Raw genomic sequence first — 26,924 nt, 5'->3', positions numbered from 1 at the left:
GACAATTACTTTTCCCTATGCATTTCATATGTTACCTAAGTCTGTAAGTTAAACAACAATTTTGGACAACTCTTTAGTGAATTAACAAACACCAATTGAAATATTCAGACAAGACAGGCTTGAACTATCACACATTATCACCTTGGAGGAGAATCATCCTGCTTTTTAAATCCAGGAGGAAGAGCTGGTCCAAAAAACCCTTCATCATCATCGTCGTCGTCATCTTGATTTCTCCTCTGTTTTCTAAAAATACAGTAGCGCAACTTTATGCAAATGTTTTTCACAGAGAAGTTTTGAGTTTTAAAGGAAGCCATTAACTCCCAACTAGTTGTATGAATGCTGATAATAAATACTAACAAATTAATCTTGCCCAATAACAGCAAATGGATACCACAGTAGATCTTACACTAACCTTTTCTTGGAATTTATTTTTGGTCTAGAATAGAGACTGGTTAATTCTCTCTGGTGGGAATACTTTATCAGTTTTCTATATTTTCTACAGTGTTAATTCAAGATTCCACTTGCTGAGGTTTTGAACAGTCTACATGCTGAAAATTTTGGAGAAAAAAGTTCATGATTCTCCATTTTAATCTCATTCAGGAAGGGTTTTAACTTGCTATTTCTGTCCATAATCTTTAAAATGCATAAAAAAAACCTTGCAACCCAATACTAAACAAAGATTCCACTTCTTATTTACATGGATCTATGGTAAGTAAGATTGTTAGAGGGAAGTCATTCATTTACTTAAGCAAAAACCATCCACTGTAGAAAAATTTTTTAAAAGAAATGCTATGGCTTATTTAGAATATTTAGTCATTGCAGCAATACTTTCAGGAAAAATCCTTTCAATAAGAATTTAATCAAAATCCTAGGTATCTCCACAGCTATCTGCTACTAGAATAAATTTCTTTCTCCACAGCATAGTTCATGAGGCAATGCTGTGTGAAAGGATTTCTTCTTCTGCTGTAAAAATACAGATATGTTGTTCTCTGACTAGCTATCTGTTTCAGCCAATGTATGCTAGATTTGAAGCTTGGTTTATCATTTAATTTAAGTGACCGACCTTGCCACTGGACCACTGTCATCGTCTTCAGATTCTTGATTTTCTTCATATAATGAACTACTGTCCTCATCACTGTCTGAGGACTCCGAGCTACTGCTTTTATAATTAGGGGGCAGAGCTGGTCCTGCAACTGAAGAAAATTTCTTGTGTAAGTCCTAAGTGGCCACAACTGTTTCAATGAACCCCCTAGCTGGGATCTTATATCTTCTCTTCTGAAATTCACAGCACCTGTGGGCTATTACTTATTAGGAACATTTAATCTCATTTGTCCCTGTTTTGTATGTTGTGGTTTTGTCTTTCCAACTACAGAAAGACAGCAATCGTGGTTTACGTAGTATAAGATTCACAAAAAAATTAATATACCCAAACTTGTAACTGTAACAATGGCATATAACTTCCCTGACATCTTACAATTTTTGCATTGGTTCCAATTTTGGTTGGTGCAACTGCCAAGATAGTTTCACGAGTTTTTGCTCCTACAGACAGCATTTGATAGGCAATATTTACGTCACGGTGCTAACCAAGCAACAAATTTGCCATTCCATACTCTAAAAATCAATAATCAAGACTATCCATTCTGGTTTATGATTAAGAACCACCACTTTAAAAAGTATCTTTACTGGCATCATCATACTTCCCAGTTTTTTTTTTTTTTTTTAAGATTTGTTTATTTATTTGAGAGAGAGAGATAGCACAAGCAGCGGCATAGGGAGAGGGAGAAGGAGAAGCAGACTCCCCTGCTGAACATAGAGCACAACTCGGGGCTTGATCCTAGAACCCTGGGATCATGACCTGAGCTGAAGGCAGATGCCCAACTGACTGAGCCACCCAGGCATCCCTGTTTTCTTTTTGAGATGATTTTTCAAGCTGAAACAAAAATTAGTGTCACTTTAAGCTTTACTGCTTACTAGTAAAGACACAGAGAATGAGGCTACACCAGGATGTTGATGCTGGGGATGGGGGATGGGGATTTTCTGGAACCACTCACCACAATGACTTGCTCTCACTCTACAACTTAGCAAAATTACAAATTACTGTATAATGCCATTGCATGATGTCACGTCATACCTGTCTATACTGAACCTGAGCAGTGACGCTAAAACTCTGCTGCCATAGTTCCCAAACCTGGATGCTTATCACAACTGCCAAAAAATCATATATATATATATATATATATATATATATATATACACACACATATGTATATATATATATAATATCTATCTATGTATCTACATATGTATATTTATGCATGCATGCCCTAAGCCAGAATATCTTTTAAAAAAATTCCTGGGCCTTTTCCACAGAGATTCTGATTCAGCTGGCCTGGAGTAGGGCCTGAAAATATGATTTTCCAAAGAACTTTCCTGGCATGCTAGTCATTCAATATTAATAATAGCAAAAACTTGAAAATAATAAATAAAAGAGAAAAAATATGTCTTGAGTTCTGATATGTGATGCACTTTTACCCACAACCCTGAGATTAAGAGTCATATGCTCCACTGACTGAGCCAGCCAAGAGCCCCTTCTATGCCCTATTTTCAGAAATTCACATGCAAGGGGCACTTGGGTGGCTTAGTCAGTTAAGTGTCTGATTCTTGATCTCGGCTCAGGTCTTGAGGTCAGGGTTGTGAGTTAGAGTCCTGCATTGGGCTCCATGCTGGGTGTGGAGCCTACTTAAAAAAAAAAAAAAAAAGATTCACATGCATTACCATTAACTTATTTAATTCTAACAACAACCCTATTAGGAAGTATTATTATTTCTACCTTTCAGATAAGGAAACTGAGGCAGAAAGCAACTTGCCCAACTTCACACAATTAAGTACAGGAGTTGGGATATGGACCCAGGAGTCTGATTTCAGAGCCTCTACCCTTAATCACTATACTAGGCAACATTCAATGAAGAGTCAACATCCATCCATCCAACAAATACTTACTAAGTAAATACTCCTACAAAAACAATATAAAAAGGAAACAAATATAAAGAGTGACTGTAAATATGTGGGAAAGGAATTTTAAAGACAGAGGTCAGGGAAGGCCTTTCAGAGAAAACATCTGAATGGAAACTTAAATGATGAGATGACAGTGGCCACCAAACCATCTGAGGAAAGAACAGTCTAGACAGAGAAAGAGCGACTGCAAAAATCCCATCATGGAACTAAGATTGATATGCTTGAAGGACAAGCCAAGTCAGCAAAATGACAAGATAAGGCTGGGATAAAGGGGCCAGACTGTATGCTCTGGAGTCAACTCTTTGGCTTTGCATTCCAGCTTAGCTGCTAACTAGCTATGTGATTTGGATATTATTTATGCATTAAAGATTTATTTATTTATTTGAGAGAGAGAGAGATAAAGAGAGAGCATGTGCAAGTGGGGGGAGGGGTGAGGGAGAATCTCAGGCAGACAGTCCCTGCCCCACATTGAGTGGCAGTCCAGTGTGGGACTTGATCTTACCACCCTGAGATCAGGACCTGGGCTGAAACGAAGAGCTGGTCACTCAGCCCGCTGGGGCCACTGGGGTGCCCCTGGATATTATTTAACCAACCTGTGTTATACTCTTGATCTGTAATATGAGGTTAATAATACTCCCAATCTCAAAAGGCTATTGTGAAGATTACGTCAATTAACACACGCAAAGCATCTTACACAGTAGCTGGCATCCACTAAGCACTCAACAGATACTAATATGAGATGTGGTAAGGAGTTTGGGTTTTAATGATAGGCAGTCACTGAGAGGTTTTAAGTCTGGAGAGACATAATCTGAATTACATTTTTTTAAAATACCTGTTTGCTTATGGACAATAGACTGGGGGATTGGGAGTAAGGGAGATGAGTTAGAAAGCTGGCAAGAAATAATTTGATTTGCAACATAATTTGAAGGAAGGGCAAAGAGGACTTGCTAATGGTCTGGATGGGAGAAGTGACCCCCCCCCCAAAAGGACTTGAGGCCTTTTGGCTGGAACCGCCATCTTCCAGTAATTCACCAAAATGACCAACACAAAGGGAAAGAGAAGAGGTACCCATTATATGTTCTCTAGGCCTTTTAGAAAACATGGAGTTGTTCCTTTGGCCACATACATGTGAATCTACAAGAAAGGTGATATGGTGGACATCAAGGGATGGGCACTGTTCAAAAGGGAATGCCCCACAAATGTTACCATGGCAAAACGGAAGAGTCTACAATGTTACTCAGCATGCTGCTGGCATTGTTCTAAACAAACAAGTTAAGGGCAAGATTCCTGCCAAGAGAATGAATGTACACATTGAGCATATTAAACATTCAAAGAGCCGAGGTAGCTTCCTGAAGCGTGTGAAGGAAAATGAGCAGAAAAAGGAGGAAGCCAAAGAGAAAGGTACTTGGGTACAACTGAAGCGTCAGCCTGCTCCGCCCAGAGAAGCACACTTTGGAAGAACCAATGGAAACGAGCCTGAACTGCTGGAACCCATTCCCTATGAATTCATGGCATGACAAATGTAAAGAAAATAAAAGACCTCAAGACTGTGGGGGCGGGGGGAGGACTTGAGGTTGAGTCTTAGGTTTCTGGCCTGAGTGGCCAGCCAGGAGGATGGTAACGCTATTTGCTAATATGGGGAAGACTAAGAGGAAGGCAAGTTTGGGGGAAGTGTCAAGAATTTGTTTTCCACATCTTTTTTTAAAAAGCTTTTTTAAAAAAAGTTTATTTATTTAAGTAATCTCTTTACTCAACAGGGGATTTGAACTCATGACCCTGACATCAAGATTCACAAGTTCTTCTGACTTAGCCAGCGAGGTGCCCCCAAGAGTTTGCTTTTCACATTTTAAGTTTAACATGACCACTAAACATGTCAGTGGCACTACCAGTGGTATCTGGGTTTACTGGTATTAAGCTGAGGGAAAAAGGGCCAGTTTTGGAACATTTGGTCTATTTCTGAACATTTTTTTCCTATCCCCTCTTCATGTATTTCTACAGAAGAAATACTCAAGGGGTCACCTAGGTGGCTAAAGCCTCTGCCTTCGGCTCAGGTCATGATCCCAGAGTCCCGGGATAGAGCCCTACATCAGGCTTTCTGTGTGGCGGGGAACCTGCTTCCTCCTCTCTCTCTGTCTGCTCTCTGCCTACTTGTGATCTTTGTCTGTCAAATAAATAAATAAAATCTTTTTTTTTTTAATACTCAATACACAGTAAGTTGACTTAAAATCCAAATTTTTGTTTTTAAAAATCTGATGCATTTTTTTCAATATTCTTCTGTATGTCATTAAATAAAGGTAGGAATTTTACCACATGCTACACTAGTAATTCAGCATGCCTAGAAAAGGACAATCAAGCAGCAAAAGAGGAAAACATTAAGAATTAAGGGACAGGAACCATATCTCCAACTCTTTTTTTAAAAAGATTTTTAATTTTTTTGACAGTGAGAGACACACTGAGAGAGGGAACACAAGCAGTGGGAGAGGTAGAGGGAGAAGCAGGCCTCCAGACAAGCACAGGGCCTGACGCGGGGGCTCGATCCCAGGACCCGGGATCACGACCTGAGCTGAAGGCTGATGTCCAACGAGTCACCCAGGCATCCCTCTCCAACTCTTGTTTAAGATTGACTGCATAGTTAGTAGGTAAGTGTTCCCCAACTATACATGGAGACTGTATCTGACTTGCAAGCTTAATGATTAATGTCTTTAATAATTTCTAATTATCTTTTATGTATATTAATTCCTAGGGAAAACACCTTTTAGACTATAATAAGAAGGGGAAGATACCACCTTCTATCAATAACCCTTTCTTCAAAATTCTAGAGGTCACAGCTGCACCATGAAAATGACTATGAAAATTTCCCTTTCATAGAGATTAGCTCTAATCTCTTCCTCTTCATTCTATGTATTAAAGATTTTTTTTTTCCTGTCTCTCTCTCTTTTTTCTCTTTTGCTTCCATCTTTTTCTTATATGAGAGTGTTACCAATGTAATTTGTCAACTTGACACTAACTGGGTAATTTTGGATTGGTTTGGATTAAGGAAAGATTTTATGGGGAGCCTGGCTCAGTCCGTAGAGCACATGTCTCTTGATCTCAGGGTTGCAGGTTCAAGCCTCATGCTGTGTGTAGAGATTATTAAAAAATAAAATCTTGAGGGGTACCTGAGTAGCTCAGTCAGTTGGGCGTCTGCCTTCGGCTTGGGTCATGATCCCAGGGTCCTGGGATCAAGTCCCCCATCAGGCTCTCTGCTCAGCAGGGAGCCTGCTTCTCCCTCTCCTCCCCACCTGTGCTCTTTCTTGCTATCTCTGTCTCTCTCTCTCAATAAATAAATAAGATCTTTAAAGAAAAAAAATCTTTATAAACATATATTTTTATCCCCAGGGGTACAGGTCTGTGAATCACCAGGTTTACACACTTCACAGCACTCACCAAATCACATACCCTCCCCAATGTCCATAATCCCACCCCCTTCTCCCAAACCCCCTCCCCCCGGCAACCCTCAGTTTGTTTTGTGAGATTAAGAGTCACTTATGGTTTGTCTCCCTCCCAATCCCATCTTGTTTTATTTATTCTTCTTCTACCCACTTAAGCCTCCATGTTGCATCACCACTTCCTCATATCAGGGAGATCATATGATAGTTGTCTTTCTCTGCTTGACTTATTTCGCTAAGCATGATACGCTCTAGTTCCATCCATGTTGTTGCAAATGGCAAGATTTCATTTCTTTTGATGGCTGCATAGTATTCCATTGTGTATATATACCACATCTTCTTGATCCATTCATCTGTTGATGGACATCTAGGTTCTTTCCATAGTTTGGCTATTGTGGACATTGCTGCTATAAACATTCGGGTGCATGTGTCCCTTTGGATCACTACATTTGTATCTTTAGGGTAAATACCCAATAGTGCAATTGCTGGGTCATAGGGCAGTTCTATTTTCAACATTTTGAGGAACCTCCATGCTGTTTTCCAGAGTGGCTGCACCAGCTTGCATTCCCACCAACAGTGTAGGAGGGTTCCCCTTTCTCCGCATCCTCGCCAGCATCTGTCATTTCCTGACTTGTTGATTTTAGCCATTCTGACTGGTGTGAGGTGATATCTCATTGTGGTTTTGATTTGTATTTCCCTGATGCCGAGTGATATATGGAGCACTTTTTCATGTGTCTGTTCGCCATCTGGATGTCTTCTTTGCAGAAATGTCTGTTCATGTCTTCTGCCCATTTCTTGATTGGATTATTTGTTCTTTGGGTGTTGAGTTTGCTAAGTTCTTTATAGATTCTGGACACTAGTCCTTTATCTGATATGTCGTTTGCAAATATCTTCTCCCATTCTGTCAGTTGTCTTTTGATTTTGTTAACTGTTTCCTTTGCTGTGCAAAAGCTTTTGATCTTGATGAAATCCCAGTAGTTCATTTTTTCCCCTTGCTTCCCTTGCCTTTTGCGTTGTTCCTAGGAAGATGTTGCTGCGGCAGAGGTCGAAGAGGTTGCTGCCCCGTGTTCTCCTCAAAGGATTTTGATGGATTCCTTTCGTACATTGAGGTCCTTCATCCATTTGGAGTCTATTTTCGTGTGTGTGTGTAAGGAAATGGTCCAATTTCATTTTTCTGCATGTGGCTGTCCAATTTTCCCAGCACCATTTATTAAAAAGGCTGTCTTTTTTCCATTGGACATTCTTTCCTGCTTTGTCGAAGATTAGTTGACCATAGAGTTGAGGGTCTATTTCTGGGCTCTCTATTCTGTTCCATTGATCTATGTGTCTGTTTTTGTGCCAGTACCATGCTGTCTTGATGATGACAGCTTTGTAATAGAGCTTGAAGTCCGGAATTGTGATGCCACCAACGTTGGCTTTCTTTTTCAATATCCCTTTGGCTATTCGAGGTCTTTTCTGGTTCCATATAAATTTTAGAATTATTTGTTCCATTTCTTTGAAAAAGATGGATGGTACTTTGATAGGAATTGCATTAAATGTGTAGATTGCTTTAGGTAGCATAGACATTTTCACAATATTTATTCTTCCAATCCAGGAGCATGGAACATTTTTCCATTTCTTTGTGTCTTCCTCAATTTCTTTCATGAGTACTTTATAGTTTTCTGAGTATAGATTCTGTGTCTCTTTGGTTAGGTTTATTCCTAGGTATCTTATGGTTTTGGATGCAATTGTAAATGGGATTGACTCCTTAATATCTCTTTCTTCTGTCTTGCTGTTGGTGTAGAGAAATGCAACTGATTTCTGTGCATTGATTTTATATCCTGACACTTTACTGAATTCCTGTATAAGTTCTAGCAGTTTTGGAGTGGAGTCTTTTGGGTTTTCCACATATAGTATCATATCATCTGCGAAGAGTGATAATTGACTTCTTCTTTGCCGATTTGGATGCCTTTAATTTCCTTTTGTTGTCTGATTGCTGAGGCTAGGACCTCTAGTACGATGTTGAATAGCAGTGGTGATAATGGACATCCCTGCCGTGTTCCTGACCTTAGCGGAAAAGCTTTCAGTTTTTCTCCATTGAGAATGATATTTGCGGTGGGTTTTTCATAGATGGCTTTGATGATATTGAGGTATGTGCCCTCTATCCCTACACTTTGAAGAGTTTTGATCAGGAAGGGATGTTGTACTTTGTCAAATGCTTTTTCAGCATCTATTGAGAGTATCATATGGTTCTTGTTCTTTCTTTTATTGATGTGTTGTATCACATTGACTGATTTGCGGATGTTGAACCAACCTTGCAGCCCTGGAATAAATCCCACTTGGTCGTGGTGAATAATCTTTTTAATGTACTGTTGAATCCTATTGGCTAGTATTTTGTTGAGTATTTTCGCATCTGTGTTCATCAAGGATATCGGTCTATAGCTCTCTTTTTTGGTGGGATCCTTGTCTGGTTTTGGGATCAAGGTGATGCTGGCCTCATAAAATGAGTTTGGAAGTTTTCCTTCCATTTCTATTTTTTGGAACAGTTTCAGGAGAATAGGAATTAGTTCTTCTTTAAATGTTTGGTAGAATTCCCCCGGGAAGCCGTCTGGCCCTGGGCTTTTGTTTGTTTGGAGATTTTTAATGACTGTTTCAATCTCCTTACTGGTTATGGGTCTGTTCAGGCTTTCTATTTCTTCCTGGTTCAGTTGTGGTAGTTTAAGAAAAAAAATCTTAAGAAAAAAGATTTTACTATTCTTTTATACAGTTCAAATGATTAAAAGACTAAATGGTCTAAATAGGTGCTGTCCTTGGTTTTATAACTAACAGATAAATTTGCCTTAAATTTTTAAAGAAACAAGTGTGGTATATAAAAAAGAGCATAGTTAAATAGATGGAGATAAAACTCATCTGAGAAGGATGCAAAGCCTTATTTTTGAAAAATGATCACAGGAAAAATACTGTAAAAGAGTGGGTTGTATCAAAGGAAATACCTATTATATAATGAAGGAATAGAATATTAAGAGACAGTGACCTAAAAAGGAAAAAGAATATTGAAAATGTAAGTTGGTATAAGCCACTATAAACTTTCTAATAAAATTAAGGACACACCTGGCTTCAGTCTTTCATAGGTATTCTTCTTTAGGATTTGTCTCGAATTTGTCTCAAAATTATTTTAGGCACTTGTAATGAACTAGTTCATCTCTGTCCTAATGCTATATTAGTAATTATTATATAGTAATGTATTATTATAATTAGTAATTATAATTAGTAATTATAATTAGTAATTAGTAATTATTATATAGTAATGCTATATTAGAATTATTAAAGTAGATCTCTCATTGCAATGGTAATTTTACAAACAGATAATTAATTCCATGAGAATAGGGGTTATGTTTCATTATTTTTCCCTTGTAACATCTGTAATGCAAAACTATGCACAGAAAAAATATATTCAGTATAGTAAATAAAACCTCGTTACGGGGCACATGGGTGGCTCAGTTGGTTAAACATTCAACTCTTGACTTCTGCTTGGGTCATGATTGTAGCGTCATGAGAATGAGTCCTGCATCGGGCCCACACTGGGCTTGGAGCCTGCTTGGGATTCTCTCTCTGTCCCCCTCTGCTCCCTGCCCCAACCAAATCCTCATGTACACACCCTCTCTTTCTCTTAAAGAAACAACCTTCATTACAGATTAGCAATGGATTCTGATGACAGGAAACACTAACTCAGAACCCCAATTAAACGAAATGTTATTCCCACCAAAAGTAATCCCATTCTTCTCATTAGTAGGCTTATACATACAATAAAATTGTACTCCTTTATGTTTTGGATTTCAACAAAAATTATGAAAATTTGTTTTCTCTCTTATTGTATACATACTTTCACACTAATCTTGATTTTTACCTGCAAAGTCTAAAATGTTTGCTATCTGGTCCTTTATAGGAAAAAAGACTGCTGATCCTGGGGCATCTGGGTGGCTTGGTCTGTAGAGTGTCTGACTTCAGCTCAGGTCATGATGCCGGGGTTCTGGGATGGAGCCCCTTTGCCTGGCTCCCTACTCAGCAGAAAGCCTACTTTTCCCTCTCCTTCTGCCTGCTGCTCTGCCTACTTATGGTCTCTCTATCAAATCAAGAAATAAAATCTTAAAAAAAAAGATTGCTGAACTTGTGACAAGATTGAGCCTGGAAATATCATTAAGAACCCAATTCAGTCTTTTGTGGAGAATAGTTACGTCAGAGAATGTTTCCTGGAGAAAGTGATGGTTGGGATGGGGCTGAAGGATTCAAGTGACTTAGCTGGTGAGGCTTGCCGGACGCACCATCCAGGCAGAGGCAAAAGGATCTCTAAAGAACTGGAAACACAAGGGCCTATCACATTTAGAAAAACTGGAAGTGTGATCAGGGACTGGCACCAAGAATGGATAGAAAGGAGGCATCCATGGGGTTCAATGTTGCAGTGGGGTCAAGCACGGTCAGGACTAAAGAGTGCCTTGGATTTAGCAAAATGTGTGAAAAACAATTGGTGGGTGGTCTTCATTTACTTTCACTGTGAAATCAGTGGACTGCCAAGAACAGAAGCCAGAATGTAGTGGGTTAAGAAGGTACAACGCAGGGGGTAAGGAGAAAATGGAGAGGATCCAGAGAGAAAGAATACTAGCTACAGGGGGATGTAGAGTAGAATTTTCATAAAGACAAGAAAGATTGGAATGCTTTGGTCAAATGCTGTGGGCACGGAGCCCTGAGAACAAATAAGGCAAGGGATTCAGAGTAAAAATGGAAGGATTTAGCCTTAGAAGCCGATAGTGTACAGTTTCTACTGTAATCAAAGAGATGACATATGGGGCATAGATTCAGGAAAGTTTTAGGCACACTTACAGAAAATTAAGGAAGATCTTTTAAGATGGGATTTACTCCTTCAGCAACATAGAGGGAAAGATAGTCTCAGGGGAAAAAAAAAAAAAAAGAGGCTTTTAAAGAACCACAGTTGATAATGGGGAAAGAGCTGCACAGGGAAACCTCTGAGGACTGCTGGGCAGAGCTGAGAACCCAGCTGGGGAGGAGACTGTAATTTTTAGTAACATTAGCCTGTGGAGGTCTGAGGTTTTTTCCAGCTGCATTTGGAGGACTGGAGGTAGGCTCACAAGAGGTCAACATTTGGATTTATCCAGAGCTGGGTTTTTGCCAGATGGGTTTAACAGAATCCTGAATGGGTAAGGCAGTTGAAAATATTACAAGAGCGTGGATGAAGTGATGCATTGTGAGGTCTAGGTCTGGGGGCAGAAGTGATTAAAAGAGGGAGGCCAAAAAGGACAGAGGGCAGAGATGGCATAGCTTCATGAGGTTTTAAAACAAAAATTAAAAAACAAAACAAAACAAAACCAAGCAAGTGTAACAAGAAGTGAGAATGATGGCTGAATGAGGGATTCTTGCTCTGAATGAAATTTGAATTTAAGTTTTCAGAGATGAAAGAGTCCAGTGTGTGATTACAAATACAGCTGAAATTAGTGGAGGAATCTGGGGTTGGAGTCAAAAGAGCCAAGGCTCCACTTAACTTCCACAAAACAGCATCTGGAGTATATGGACTGGTCTTGAGAAAACATCTCCCCCTTGAGTTTTTCTAATGACATGATCTAAGGGGACATTTTCCAGCATTCAATATTCTAGAGTATTTGAATAAAGTTCATTTGTTCCATCTCAGATCTGTGTGCTCACTCCCTCCTCCGAATCCTGTCAGTGATCTCTCTCCGGGAAGTAGCTAAGTACGAGAACACAGGGCAGATATCCGACTGGGTCTAAGAATTCCCACCTGAGGAAAATTCTGGCACATGCTGCAACATTGACAAAACCTGAAAACATAGTGGTAAGTGAAATAAGCCAGTCACAAAAAGAAAGATACTGTATGATTCCACTTACTTTTTTTTTTTTTTAAAGATTTTTATTTATTTATTTGAAGAGAGAGGGGGAGAGAGAAAGCATACCAGTGAGAGGAGGGGCAGAGGGAGAAGAAATTGAGGCAGAGCCCCAATGTGGGGCTGGACCCAGGACCCCAGGATCATGATGTGAGCTGAAGCAGACTTTTTTTTTTTTTAAATATTTTATTTATTTATTTGACAGACAGAGATCACAGGTAGGCAGAGAGGCAGGCAGAAAGAGGAAGGGAAGCAGGCTCCCACCCGAGCAGAGAGCCCGATGCGGGGCTCGATCCCAGGACCCTGGGATCATGACCTGAGCTTAAGGCAGAGGCTTTAACCCACTGAGCCACCCAGGTGCCCCCTGAAGCAGACTTTTAACTGACTGAGCCACCCAGGTGCTCTTGTATGATTCCACTTATACAAGAGACCTAGAGTAGTTAAATTCATGGAGATAGAAAGTAGAATGGTGATTGCCAGGGGCTGGAGGAAGTGGCACCGGGGACTCACTGTTTAATGGGTACAGAGTTCAGTTTTGCAAGAGGAAAAGTGTTCTGGAAATGGATAGTGGTGTACATTGTACATTGTACAATGTAAATGTACTTAATGCTTAAAAATGGTTAAAATGCTTAAAAACGGTTAGCATGGGATATGTTATGTGTATTTTATCAGAATAAAAAAGTAACTAGATGCATATATATGGTCACATGATATATAAAGAAGGTGACATTACAGTATCATGAAGAAGGGAGGTTGATGACCAATTGGATATCTGTAAGGAAAAATATAAATCTTCACCCCTATCTCACACCATACAGAAATATCAATTCCAGATGAACTGCAAATATAAATGTGAAAGCTAAAACAATAATGCTTGTAGGATAAAATGAAGAACAACTCTGTAACCTTAGAGGAGGCAAGGACTGCTTAAATAGGGTACAAAAAACTCGAACCGTAAAAGAAACCCCCCCCAAATCAGAATATGTTAAAATTAAAAACTTCTGTTCAACAAAACATACTAATGAGAGAGTGAAAAGGGAAGCCAGAGAATTAGAGGAGATACCTGCAACACACGTAACTGAAAAATGATTTGTTAAGACTATATAAAGAACTCAATAGGTCAGTAAAGGCGGACAAATCAGTGGAAAAATGAACAAAAGACTAACACACATCAGCGTTTCCAAAAAATAAAACAAAACAAAAACCCAACAACAAACAAATGAAAAGGTAGTGGACTTCAATTTGTTATCATAGACCCGCAAATTAAACTATCTTAAGACACTGCTACAAACCATCAGATTAAAAAGACAGAGACAACTAAGTGAGAATATGGAATCATTAGAATTCTTACCCAGGCTGGTGGGAGTGTAAATTGGTACTACTTTGGAAACTGTTTGGCAAGCTGGACCGATGCATGCCCAATGATCCAAAAATTTCCAAAGGAATGCAACACGTGCTCACTAAAAGACATGTTCTATAACGCACAGCAGGGCGCTGTTAACTGCCAAAAGAGGGAAACTACTCATATGTCCATCAGGAGTAAAATGGGTGGGATATTGCAGAACATTCACATAATAGACTGCTAGACAGCAGTGACAATAACCAATCTGCAGTAACACCCACAATAATTCATCAACATGATGAATCTCACAAAATAATGTTATGCCAAAATATGAAGCCAGTTACAAGGGAGTTCATATTGTATTTTTCCATTTACATAAAGCACACAAAACCAATCTATGGTAAGTCAAGACAGTCATTCCCCTTTGGTTGAAAGAGGGATGGGGAGGCAGATAGTGCCTGGAAGAGGGCAATAAGGGAATTTCTATGATGTAACCAAGTGTATTTCAAGGATATTGGTACTGATAAACTTAAGAAACCAGACAAAAGAATAATGAGGTAAGAAATATCTCAAGATGGGGTACCTGGGTGGCTCAGTGGGTTAGGCCTCTGCCTTTGGCTCAGGTCATGATCTCGGGGTCCTGGGATCAAGCCCCCATCGGGCTCTCTGTTTGGCGGGGAGCCTACTTCCCCCTCTCTCTCTGCCTGCCTCTCTGCCTACTTGTGATCTCTCTCTGTCAAAGAAATCTTTTTTTTTTTTTAAAGATTTTATTTATTTATTTGACAGAGAGAGATTACAAGTAGGCAGAGAGGCAGTCAGAGAGAGGAGGAAGCAGGCTCCCTGCTGAGCAGAGAGCCTGATGTGGGGCTCGATCCCAGGACCCTGGGATCATGACCCGAGCTGAAGGCAGAGCCTTTAACCCACTGAGCCACCCAGGCGCCCCTGTCAAATAAATCTTAAAAAAAAAAAAAAAAATAAGCCAGTCACAAAAAGAAAGATACTGTATGATTCCACTTACTTTTTTTTTTTTTAAAGATTTTTATTTATTTATTTGAAGAGAGAGGGGGAGAGAGAAAGCATACCAGTGAGAGGAGGGGCAGAGGGAGAAGATTTTTTGGCCAACAGTTATAGTATCAGTCATCCAGGAGGTTATGAAGGGAACGGAATTATAGTAGGGGGGATTTTAGGTGTTAAAAAGAACATGCTGTGCATAAGAGATTGTGTTTGGTGAGCAAGTGGCCATCAAATATCTACTGAGGATCTTTTATGTGCCAGGCAGGGTAAAACTTGGTCAAGATAGAGGGGAGTACCTACACACACAGTGCAAAGTGCTGAGGGTGGGGGTGAGAAGAGAAGGAATACACAAAAGAAATAAACACAAGAGAGTAGACAAAGAAAGGAGTACCTGCAATAAATGCTGCAGAATGATGGAAGCCAATCATTATTAAAGTATGTATTTGGGAGATTAGTGGTTATTTAATGCAAATCCTACCTTGGTTTAAGATCAGGGAATATGGTGAACCAAAAACAACATACATGTAGAAACCCAACTAAAAAACCTGGTTAACCCCACTTTTCTTCAACTTTAGTTGAATGGTCCTTCCTTGCTAAAAATAAACATGACTTGTTGGCAGTTTTAAAAGAAGGGAGATCTGGAAGAGAATCTCTAGGTGGGAACATGCCTCTACCAATTCCCGTATCGCCCCCCTCCCCCAGTCAAAGAATGAAAATTAGATTAAGAAATTGGAGGGTTAGGGGAGTTTGGGTGCCTTCTGCTGGGGTCATGATCTCAGGGTCCTGGGATCCAGCCCTACATCGAGCTCCCTGCCCAGAGGGGAGTCTGCTTCTCTCTCTCCCTCTGCCTCTCCCCTTGGCTTGTACTCTCTCTCCCTTTCACTCACTCTCTACTCTTTCTCAAATGAATAAAATCGTAAAAAAAAAGAAAAAAAGAAAAGAAAAGAAAAAAAAGAAATGGGTGGGTTGGTTTTCCAATTTTACTCTTTTCCAACTTTGGTGTCAATCCCAGTGTACAAATTAGAGCAAACATTAAAGGAGATAGAAAGCATTTATTTGGTAAGTGCTCACTCTGTTAAACTAGAAGATCATACTGCCATGGTGAGGCAGATATGTCACAGATCATTTTAAAAAAGTATATTAAAGGGGCGTCTGGGTGGCTCAGGGGTTAAAGCCTCTGCCTTCGGCTCAGGTCGTGATCCCAGGGTTCTGGGATCGAGCCCCACACCCGGCTCTCTGCTTAGCGGGAAGCCTGCTTCCCTTCCTCTCTCTCTACCTGCCTCTCTGCCTGCTTGTGATTTCTGTCTGTCAAATAAATAAATAGAATCTTCAAAAAAAAAGTGTATTAAATATGTTATGTAATTAAATAGAAGAAAACCCGGGGGAAAAGGAAGGCGTGACCATTCTTGGGAGAGTTTGGAAAAGCTTCACTGAAGCCTCACTGACATTTAAGTTGGGCCTTGGAGAATGGAGTAGGAGTATGTCAAGAAGTGGAGTGAGGCCAGAAAGAGCCTAGAGTATTGAGGAACAGCGCAGAAACTCGGGACTGGTTTCAGCACTGGGCTGTGTGTTCCATATATAATGAGAGAAAGAGGAGCTAGGAAGGTAGGCTGGAGACTAGGGAGCAGAGCATCTTCTACAAGAATTAAGAGCATGATACGTCAGAAGACGAAATGGCACAGAGGTTAGGAGCACTGGCTGTGTTCTAAATCGGGCTCCACCGTTTATTCGCTATGCGATCTGCGCAACAGCCTGGGCCTCAGTGTTAGCGTTTGTAACATGGAAATGATAATCTTTGCCTTATACAGTGGCTAGGAGAATGAAATGACTGAATGTGTATCGATCGTTTAGCACAGGGTCCAGCCCATTCACCGCTAAATGAGAATACATCATCATTGTCATCATTATCAGCCCACCCTCTCCTCCCTGCTACCGCTAAAGAAGCCAAGTTAGTTCGGTTCGGCCGCGCCCACAGGCCACCGCTCCGCCCTCTCAGGCCTTAGACCTCTGTTCAAAGAGTGGGGCCGGGCCAGAGAAGGGGCGGGCGGGCCTGGCGGGTAGCGTCCACGCCGCCGCTTACCAGGGCTGGGGTCTCGCTCCTCGTCCTCGGCTGTCCCCCGGGCCTTGAAGCCGGGCGGCAGCGCCGGCCCGATCAGATCCCTCGCCATCCGCAGTAGCGGACACTGCTCAAGCTTACAACTCTAACCACGCAGAGTCAAATCTACCCAAGAGGCAACCCGGGATCCGTCGGAAATGCAGGAAGTTTTCCCGGCGCCTGCCGATGACGTAGCAGCCTCTGGTTGGCAGAGTTGCGTAATTCGCGAGAACGGAGGTGACGCCTAAGGCTTGTGCCACATTCGCATGCTGGGTTTCCACCTGGCGGGAGGCATGGCTGAGCCGGCTAGTGATTTCGTGTCTTCTGCAGGGTGGTTGCCAGCATCCGAGCTGACCCCCACTTTGGGGCCTCCGAGGGACACTGCCGCGCAGCGGGACAGCTGGATGCTCTGGGCAATGCTGCCGCCGCCACCACCACCGCCTTCGTCGTCCGCCCCCGTAGCAGGGTCACAGCCTTCCTCAGAGAAGCAGCCCCTTCAGGAAGCCCAGGCTCTCCCCGAGGCGCCTCCTCCCTTCGACGCCCAGATTCTTCCCGGGGCACAGCCTCCCTTCGACGCCCAGTCCCCGCTTGATTCTCAGCCTCACCTCAACGGCCAGCCTTCCTGGAATTTCCAGGCTTCGACATCATGGTATTGGAGACAGTCTCCTGGTGTTTTTCCTGGGCATCAGAACGCTCCAGGTAGGCTCTTACTCCTCTCCTCACCACCCCTTTATTTTTCTTCTCCCCTTCTTCCCTCTCTCACTTTCCCCCTTTTCCTCTCTCTACTTCTGATTCTGCCCTGCACTCTTGAAGGCTGTTCATTCATGTCTCATAATTTGTACGACAGTAATGTTTTTCCCCGCCTATTCAGTCAGTTCGACAGTTATTTATTGAATTCCAACTATGTACCAGGAACTGGGAACATAGCAGTGAAGCAAACATACAAACATCTCTATATTTATGGAGCTTAACATTTCCTGGTGGCAGAAGACAGAATAAAGCAGTGTGCATTAGAAGGCAATGAGTGCTACGGAGAGAGACACAGCAAAGAAGAAGAATGATAGGGCAGTTTTAAATGTCAGTGTCAGTCATAAAGAAGGTGACATTCGAGCAAAGGGAGGTGAGCGATCAGAGCTGTGGATAATCTGGGGGAATAGGGATGTAAGCAGAATGAACTGCAAGTGCAAAGATCTTGAGGCAGGAGCTGTAGATTGGAGCTGAAGCCCATGTTGCTAGAGAGGAAAGAGCCCCTAGATTGGGGAAGAGGGCAGACCTGCTAGGGCCTTGTAGATGTTGGGACTTTGACTTTTTACTCCTGTGATAGGGTTAGTTTAGGGGCGTGAAACAATTTGATTTATATTTTAGAAGGATTAATGGGCCACTGATGGAAATTGACTTAAAGGGGAAACGAATTAAGAAGCTTTTGCACCTATGCAAGTGAAAGATATTGGCGACTTGGACCAGGGTGGAGCTCAGGAGATGATGAGAAGTGCTGGATTCCAGATCTAATTTGAAGGTAGGGTAGGGCCAACACGATCTGCTGAAGGATCAGATACAACACGATCTGCTAAAGGATCACACAAGGTGTGAGGTAAAGATAAGAAAAGAATAAAGTTTTTTGCCAAACAAGCAGAAGAATGGGGGTGGAACAGATTTGGAAGGAAGACCAGGAGTTGAGTTTGGAGTATGTTTGTGTCAAATAGAGATATTGAATAGGCTGTTAGTTTGTACTTTCCAGGGGGAGATTTGTAAATTTTTTAAAGATTTTATTTATTTGACAGAGAGAGAAATCACAAGTTGGCAGAGAGGCAGGCAGAGAGAGAGAGAGAGGAGGAAGCAGGCTCCCCGCGGAGCAGAGAGCCCGATGCAGGGCTCCATCTTAGGACCCTGGGATCATGACCTGAGCCGAAGGCAGAGGCTTTAACCCACTGAGCCCCCCAGGAGCGCCCAAGGGGGAGATTTGTAGCTGGAGCTGTGAATTTGGGTATCAGCATATAGATCGTATTTAAAGCCATGAGTTTGTTCACTTAAAACACTTCTCCAACTCTGCCTAAGATTTAATTTACATTAACTTGAATCCAGATCAGTGTTTGGGTTCCAGCCAAGTGCTGGGAATAGGAATGTGCCTAAGACAGTTGTAAATCAGATGAGATGAGCTCATAAATATAAATCAACACAGCATGACTGGTGATGGAGGCATATGAAAGGTGATTTCAGAGTGTAGAGGAAGTTGGAAAGCTTTTGGAGGAAGTGTCTTGGGAGAGTGAGTACAAGGTGAGTTCTGAGAATTGCGCTGTTCTGGTGTGACTGAAGTAAAGTAAGTGGAGGGTATGGAGTGAAGAGTAGGTTGAGGAAATAAACCGAGATCTCATTAGAGGACTCTGGGAAGCCATTTATAGATTGTCCAGCAGGATTGTGACCAGTGGAGGATTATTTTGTGATGTCAGTGTGCAGGGTCTGTTGGAAGAGAGGGGTTAGGAACTGGAAGACAGTGGGGTAGGCTGTCAGAGTAATTGAGGTGAAAGATAAGGGTTTCAGAGTTGAGTCATGGCAATAAGACAGGAAAGAATTTGAGAGAAAGTATATTTCACAAGGCTCTGTTTGCCTAGTGTAAAATTGATGCTGAAAGCACTATATTGGGATTTTATTGTTTACATTTCTACTGTTTGAAATAACTACAAGGAATTTCATCAGGTTAGGGTGGCCACTCCTTTCTTTCCTTTGACACCTAAAGTATGTATGGATTTGTAATCTTACCAATTATGTATTCATCTGAAAAATATTTATTTGGTAGATTGTTCTTAATCTTTGTTAATATGTTTGAACTATTACTCTTCTCAGAAGAGGTAGTTTTTGCTCAAGTATTTGTGACATGTTAGGGCAAATAAAAATTTAAAAATTGTGTCATTGGAAATACTTATGGATTTCTATTTGTTTTTTAGTTAAACATCCTTATTTTCCACGAAAATATGATCCAAAGTTCGCTGATGTCAACTTCCCTCCCAGTAGAAAACAGAAAAAAAAGGTATTTTTAAAGATATTCTTGAATGTGACGCTTGGGTCCCTATGTCACTGTTTCATGCCTTATATTTCTGTCATAACGGTCTCAATGTTTTGCATCCATTTTTGACACAGGCCTGGCTAAAATAGGATCTTAACTTTAAGGAAAAACTTTAAGCAAAATCTTTTTGAGAAATAAATGGAGAAATTGTAGAAAAAACATTCAATCCAGTTCAGTATATTTTCATGAATAAATATAATTGAGAATTATATTACTAGTAAGTATAAATGTTATTAAATCTTGCTGAGCTAAAAAAAATATGTGTGTGTATACATATATATATACACACACATGTATATTAACAAATTGGGATGGGAAGGATGGAATTTAGGGAGAAAGAATGGAAATCCAAACTTTTCTCTTATAAAATTGAAAGCATGGAGTTAAGAACAAATTACAATGACATAAACCTTTTGTTTTTTATGATTTTTTTTTTTTATAACACAGATCTTTTAGGAACAAATATTTCTGTGTTTAAAAAAAGCATTTGCAGGGCTCCTGGGTGGCTGAGTTGGTTGAGCGTCTGCCTTTGGCTCAGGTCATGATCACAAGGTTCTGGGATCCAGCCCCGCATTGGGCTCCCTATTTGGCGGAAAACCTGTTTCTCCCTCTCCCTCTGCTTGTGTTCCCTCTCTCGCTGTGTCTCTCTGTCAAATAAATAATTAAAATCTTTAAAAAAAAAAAAAAGCATTTGCAGCAGTTTTTCTTGTGTCAAATTCAATTAAAATTAAATTTAATATACATAATTTGTTTATCTTCTATACCTGAAGTAATGTCTGAAATTGTTCAGACAAGGTTTTCTGTGCTGTCATTGTTATTTATTATTTGTTTATCTCAATTCCTTATAGTGCTTCAGTTCTTTTCAGTAGTGGGTATTTACCATTTTTATGAAAAATTATTTTTTTAAAATCAGGATCAACTCTTGGTTATGCTTCAGAGACCAAATCTTAAAATAGGCTTCCTTTATTCTTGTTTTTTTTTTTTTTTTAGATTATTTATTTATTTATATTAGAGAGGGGGAGAGAGAACTTGCACATAGATGTGCACAGAGGGAAGGGGCAGAGGCAGAGAGAATCTTAAGCCGACTTCCCAGTGAGCACTCAACAGACCAGGGCTCAATCTCAAGACCCTGAGATCATGACCTGAACTGAAATCAGGAGCCCTGGATGCTTAACCGACTGAGCCACCCACGTGTCCCAGGCTTTTTTTATTCTGATGAGGGTTATAAATCTGGTCTGTTTTAAGGTATATAAATGTCAGGGTACCTTGCTGGCTCAGTTGGTAGAGCATGTGACTCTTGATCTTGGGATTGTAAGTTTGAGCCCCAAGTTGGGTACAGGGATTACTTAAAATCTTAAAAAAAAAAGTAATGTCATTATTTTAGAATGAGTTGAATAAAGTCTACAGCATGAAATTAGTATCCTTCTTCATTTTGGCATGGAAACTGTGTAGCTAATACTAAGAAAATATTGTGCATGTATAATGTATTTATTAACGTAATCCCACCATTAAATGGGATTTAATGGGAAACCATTAAATGGGAAACCATTTCCTATATAGTCTGTCATGGTGGTTATCTTTTTTTGTTTTATGTTTAAACATAAAAATAGCAAATTTGAAAAAAAAACCTGACCTTTACTCAATAATGTTTTTTGGGGGGTTTCAAAAAAATGTAATATAGTTGTTTTTCCTATAAGTTAGAATGCTGTCTTTACCAGGAATACTGATCATTAGATTATTTTGACATATGCTGTACTCTTAATTAGATTACCAATTTGAAATCTATGATCATATTTGCTTTACTTAGATTTAAAATTTCTTTACCATGCCTGGCTTTTCCTAATGTATTTCCAAAAAATAAAATAAAAAACCAAATACTCCTTCATTAGACATGTACTCAAAAGTTTCTCCCACATACATGATGGGTTATGTGAAAAATCAAAGTACATACCACTGGAAGGATAGTTATATTTTTATTATGGATTAAAATTTTTTTTTTATCAAAAGCCTAATGCCTCTGTTTTTGTTTGCAGAAAAGAAAGGAACCAGTTTTTCATTGTTTTTGTGATACCTGTGATCGTGGTTTTAAAAATCAAGAAAAGTATGAAAAACACATGTCCGAACATACGAAAGTAGGTTTTTCTTGGTTTCCCTGAAATTGATAGCAAAGTGGGTATATTTGGTAGAAATTCTGAGCTTTTTTCCATAAAAGTTTATAATTTTCATAAAAAAGTTGTTTGATTACTTGACAAATTGAGACTGAGACCCTGGGATTTGCAGTTTGAGGGCGGGGAGCCCACTGCTTCAGGAAGAGGCAAGATGGCAGCAAAGAAGGGAGGTCTGACAGCTGTGTGTGTGCATCTCCTCTGCTTTGTAAGGGTGCTGGACCTCACCTACGGTTCTCTCTATCACCTTTGTGTGTTTTTTCCCCTTAAACACTTCCCTTGACTATTTAATCACACTGTAACTTGCCATGGTCCATTACTCTCTAAGGATGGTCTGGACCTTATTAAGTACTTTTAAGAAATTTTTAATCATAATGTTCTTAATTTGGAAAGGTTCTTTTCAGTTAATAGGAATGCCCCTTCAACTTTGGGAATTAAGAAAATTTTATAACATTGCTGATGTTATGCATTTACTAAGTAGAGAAGTAAGTGATATACATTATTGTTTTATATGCTTTGAGAATGTCCTTCCTTTTTAAATACAATCCTATTTTGAAATGCTGTTTTGCTATGGACGTAAGTAATTCAACCAGATTATGTCTGAATATGTAGTAGTAGGATAAATTTTATATGGAAAACATTGAATGGTCTTTTTCCCTAAACTCTTTCAGTGTCCTGAAGTAGATTGTTCTTTTAGTGCACATGAGAAGATTGTCCAGTTCCATTGGAGAAATGTAAGTTCTTGTGTGGGTTTTTGTTTTTTTTTTTAAATTTAAATTCATGCTCTTTTTATTTCATTGATTTGCTGTCCACAGCTCTTCGTTTACATAGCCTAATAATAAGTAACAGTCATGGAGTACTTTGTACTTTGTATTATTCAGTTTTATCCTCATAAACCACTATGTGAAGCAGATAAATATTGGCCAGAGTTAATAGATTAAAAAAAATAATAATAACTTGTCCAGGGCCTTAGAAATGATTCTTGCACTTGAGTTTCTTGACCACACATTCTATACTTGTTTTACTACATGGTGCTGCTTCAGATCATTCTATTTATTCATTATTTTTTTAGTTACCTCAGCCAGTTTTGGTTGGTCAGTCATTCATTTGGGTATTTGATGTCGGTTGAGAAATAATGACATACCTACTTTGTAACCAAAGTTATGTTACTCCTTTTTTCTTTATCAATAGCACTAATCTAAATACATAAAAAATTACTCTTTTTCCTTTAAAGGAGGAGTCATAATAATGGATAGATAACATCTGATTACTTTTTTTAAAAATTGTCTCTGCTAAGAAATTTAATGTTGAGTACAGAGTCTCCATTATCCCTCATGATACTGGAAATTTAGTGAGAAACATACAACATGAGGGGGCCTGGTTGGTTCAGTCAGTATAGCATGTGACTGTTGATCTCAGCATTGTGAGTTCAAGCCTTGGGGACATGGAGCCTACTTTAAAAAACAAAAAGTTAAAAAACAAAACAAAACAAAAAACAGCCAACACATATGCTTCCTGATGTTCAGCAGGCTTTTTCTCCCTAGATGCATGCTCCTGGTATGAAGAAGATCAAGTTAGATACTCCAGAGGAGATTGCAAGATGGAGGGAAGAAAGAAGGAAGTGAGTCAAGAGTTCAGAACTAGTGAAATAACTTTCTTGTACTGTGGCAAGGTTGACTACTTCCAACTAATGCCCGTTCTGGCCCTAATGAGTACTTTGAAAAAGGAAATGATGGTGTTTTTCAACATTGCAAATATTCCTCTGAAAATGACTAGTACTAATTTTGCTGTTCTTCGGGGTTGGTATGTAGTGAACTTGAGATTGTTACTTGATGTTTTAAAAAGAAGTGTACAGTTTTTACTAGGGCAGTTTTGATTGATTGAATTCCCTTATAATGTTGATACTAGGGAATGGGGGTGTGAGCTATATTATATGAGGTTTGTTATTGAGGAAGTTTTGAGAAGACCTAATAGGATCTCTTTGTGAATAACTGGTGTTGTCATGGGACCGTACTCTGCTCTTTGAGGGGAGCTACCGCATGCCTCCTATGTTAGATGTTCAGTGCTCAGGTAGTCATGAGTGGGTGCTCTTATTCAAAAATATATAATACTTCACTATGTTTTTCTTTTGATTTTTTTTTTTCCTCCCCCAACAAAAACTTGTTGGATGACTGCAGTATGCTTGGTAGAGGAAGTATAGCAATGATACATGTGTTTATCCTTAATTTTAAAAAGACCAGGAATTCTTTCCTGTGAGTAATGGCTAAGAAAATTCAGCCACAACATGACTTGTGGCTTTATGCTTGTTAGGGAGAAAGTTTAATAGATGTCTAGCTAGATATACTCATGAAAAATCCCACTCTCTTACTGTCTTCTCAGAAAGGAATATGACAGCTCACCCTGAAGCTGAAACCAGGCAGAACTATTGAATGGTCAAATGCATTTTTAAGTCAGATGATGGTTTTCTGGAGTTAAGAAATGAGGTACCTGTACCCCTGGGGCTAATAATACATTGTATGTTAATAAAAAAATAAAAAAAAAATGAGGAGAGCCTGAGATGAGAAAGAGGATAGTTATCTTCTGAGGTCAAGAAAGGTACTTAAAACTCTTTGGACCAGCAGGTGAAATTTTTGCTTTGTTCAACTTAATTTTTTAGTTTATTTTTAAATTCAACGTTTTTATTTGTAACAAATAATTTGAGACTGTGTTGGCATTATGGAAAGAGGATGTTAGTAAAATTATTGGTGTTTATTATCACCACAGTTGTCATCCCCAGAGTCTGGATATGTGAGTGAGATAAGCTTGATGGGATGCCCAGCAAAGAATAAAGTATGACTTGGCACGTTTTATTAGTTCATTAATATGTGCTGTGGGTACAATGTGAAGTTGTGAGTAAACGTACCAATGAGAAACAGCCCAGGGTATCTTTTTTTTTTTTTAAAACATTTTATTTATTTATTTGACGGAGAGAGATCACAAGTAGGCAGAGAAGCAGGCAGAGAGAGAGAGAGGGAAGCAGGCTCCCCACTGAGCAGAAAGCCCGACGCGGGACTCGATCCCAGGACCCTGAGATCATGACCTGAGCCTAAGGCAGCGGCCCAACCCACTGAGCCATCCAGGTGCCCCCAGCCCAGGGTATCTTAATGCTTTTGTATAGCACTCACTGTCTCACTTGTAAATCTCTTAAAATACACGTTTTTGTTTTTTTTTTAATATTTGAGTATAGTCGGTACATAATGTCATATTGGTTTCAGGTATACAGAGTAGTAGTTCAACAAGTCTATAGATTATGCTTTGCTCACCACAATGTAGCTACTGTCCATCACCACACAACACTATTATAATACCATTGACTATATTCCTATGCTGTACTTTTTATCCCAATGACTTGGTCATTCCATAACTGGAAGCCTGTGTCTCCCACTTGCCCTTCACCCATCCTTCCACCCACCTCCCCTCTAGCGATCATGAGTTTGTTCTCTGTGTTTATAGGTTTGATTCTGCTTTTTTGTTTATTATTTAGTTTTATTTTTCAGATTTCACATTTAAGTGAGGTCACATGATATTTGTCTTTCTCTTTCTGACTTACTTCACTTACCATAATTCCTTCTAAGTCCATCCATGGTATCTTCAATTGTTAATTTAAACCCACTTGCATATGTAATGTCATGGCAGATGTTACACTGTTAGGTGAAAAAGTTAGTGACTGCCCTTTAAAGCTACAGGGATAATTCTGTGGGAAACCAGCATAAACATTAAGATTTAGAACCAATTGAGAGCAAACAGAATTTAGTCGAGGGGTATATAAATATCAGTTATGAATACTGTAAAATGCAGAGATGGATGGTGGTGAAGGGATGATCAGAAGAATTTAATTTTGAAGCAAGTAGAATCTAGCCACTTAGAATTTTAGTCACACCTTTGGCTAACACATGAAGGAGTTTAAGCCACCAGGAGCAGAGTATACTGGAATGCCTTTTTCTCTTTACCTCCTAGGCAGAATCTTATCTTGAGAGACCTGTGTCAGATGTCACCTCAAATGTCACTCTCTTCTTAATCTTCATTTTCTTTATCTCAGTGCTGCCAGAGTACTAGTCTCTAATGAGATAAGGAACTTGTATTAGAATGTAAATTGATACATTACTTTTTTCTTAAGATTCTATTTATTTATTCGACAGACAGAGATCACAAGTAGGCAGAGAGGCAGGCAGAGAGAGAGGAGGAAACAGGGTCCCCGATGAGAGAAGAGCCTGATGCTGGGCTCGATCCCAGGACCCTGGGATCATGACCTGAGCCGAAGGCAGGGGCTTTAACCCACTGAGCCACCCAGGCGCCCCTCCTTTTTTTATTGAGAGGAAATCTTGGTGAAGATGTCGGCTGATTTAAATATTTACTTAGGAACATAGTTGGTCTATACTCTGGCTTCAGCGTGTGGATTGGCTGCCAATCCATGGACCACCCTAACCTAAGGCAGTATGGACTACCTCATTTGTGACTATGTAGCTTATGAATACAGCCATGGTAGCACCTCTTGCATAGTATGCTAGTCATCCCTAGTCTTAGACATCTTTGATTCCACTGCACTTTGCACTATGCCTGGAATTTAGTATGTGGAGAATAAATATTTGTTGATTGAATTTCTGTTAAATGGTACAGGGTAGGAACACCCAGTTTCAGCACGAGGGGAGCTCAGCCAATTGTGTGGTCAAACTTAGAAGCAGTTAGGACCATAACGTGGTTTGACTTAGTGAAGAACTCAATATGCATGGCATATTGAAGCACCTAGCTCCTTGCTCCCTTTAGCTGGCTTCTTTATTGATAGAGTTGTTTCTCCTCACAGCTCCCTAAGTATGTGGTTATTTTGTTGTGTTTTGTTTTTTGTTTTGCTTCTTTGTTTTTATCAATAGGTTATA

General features: G+C 39.8%; 2 protein-coding genes and 1 pseudogene across 2 annotated transcripts in view; 2 read left to right on the top strand and 1 right to left on the bottom strand.

Moving 5' to 3' along the window:
• The window catches only part of GPALPP1 (GPALPP motifs containing 1), a 42,800-nt gene extending 25,891 nt beyond the window's left edge, over window positions 1-16,909 (bottom strand). Inside the window, exons 1-3 of the mRNA XM_004759236.3 lie at window positions 16,771-16,909; window positions 1,064-1,193; window positions 142-243 (exon numbers count right to left, since the gene is read on the bottom strand). Of these exons, the coding sequence (XP_004759293.1) occupies window positions 142-243; window positions 1,064-1,193; window positions 16,771-16,858 (320 nt within the window). The 5' untranslated portion in view covers window positions 16,859-16,909. The remainder of the gene's footprint in view (window positions 1-141; window positions 244-1,063; window positions 1,194-16,770) is intronic.
• On the top strand, window positions 4,049-4,532 carry LOC123391110 (annotated as a pseudogene).
• A 12-nt stretch (window positions 16,910-16,921) lies between the features above and the next one.
• NUFIP1 (nuclear FMR1 interacting protein 1) overlaps window positions 16,922-26,924 on the top strand; it is a 46,152-nt gene continuing 36,149 nt past the window's right edge. Inside the window, exons 1-5 of the mRNA XM_004759237.3 lie at window positions 16,922-17,484; window positions 19,728-19,810; window positions 21,880-21,978; window positions 22,683-22,745; window positions 23,556-23,632. Coding sequence (XP_004759294.1) covers window positions 17,052-17,484; window positions 19,728-19,810; window positions 21,880-21,978; window positions 22,683-22,745; window positions 23,556-23,632 — 755 coding nt within the window. The 5' untranslated portion in view covers window positions 16,922-17,051. The remainder of the gene's footprint in view (window positions 17,485-19,727; window positions 19,811-21,879; window positions 21,979-22,682; window positions 22,746-23,555; window positions 23,633-26,924) is intronic.

The sequence above is a fragment of the Mustela putorius genome, unplaced genomic scaffold (genome assembly GCF_011764305.1).
Source record: "Mustela putorius furo isolate JIRA1106 unplaced genomic scaffold, ASM1176430v1.1 tig00000179_pilon_pilon_pilon, whole genome shotgun sequence".
Lineage (NCBI taxonomy): Eukaryota > Metazoa > Chordata > Mammalia > Carnivora > Mustelidae > Mustela > Mustela putorius.
Note: the sequence above shows the minus strand (reverse complement) of the source record. Positions and strands in the feature narration are given on the sequence as shown.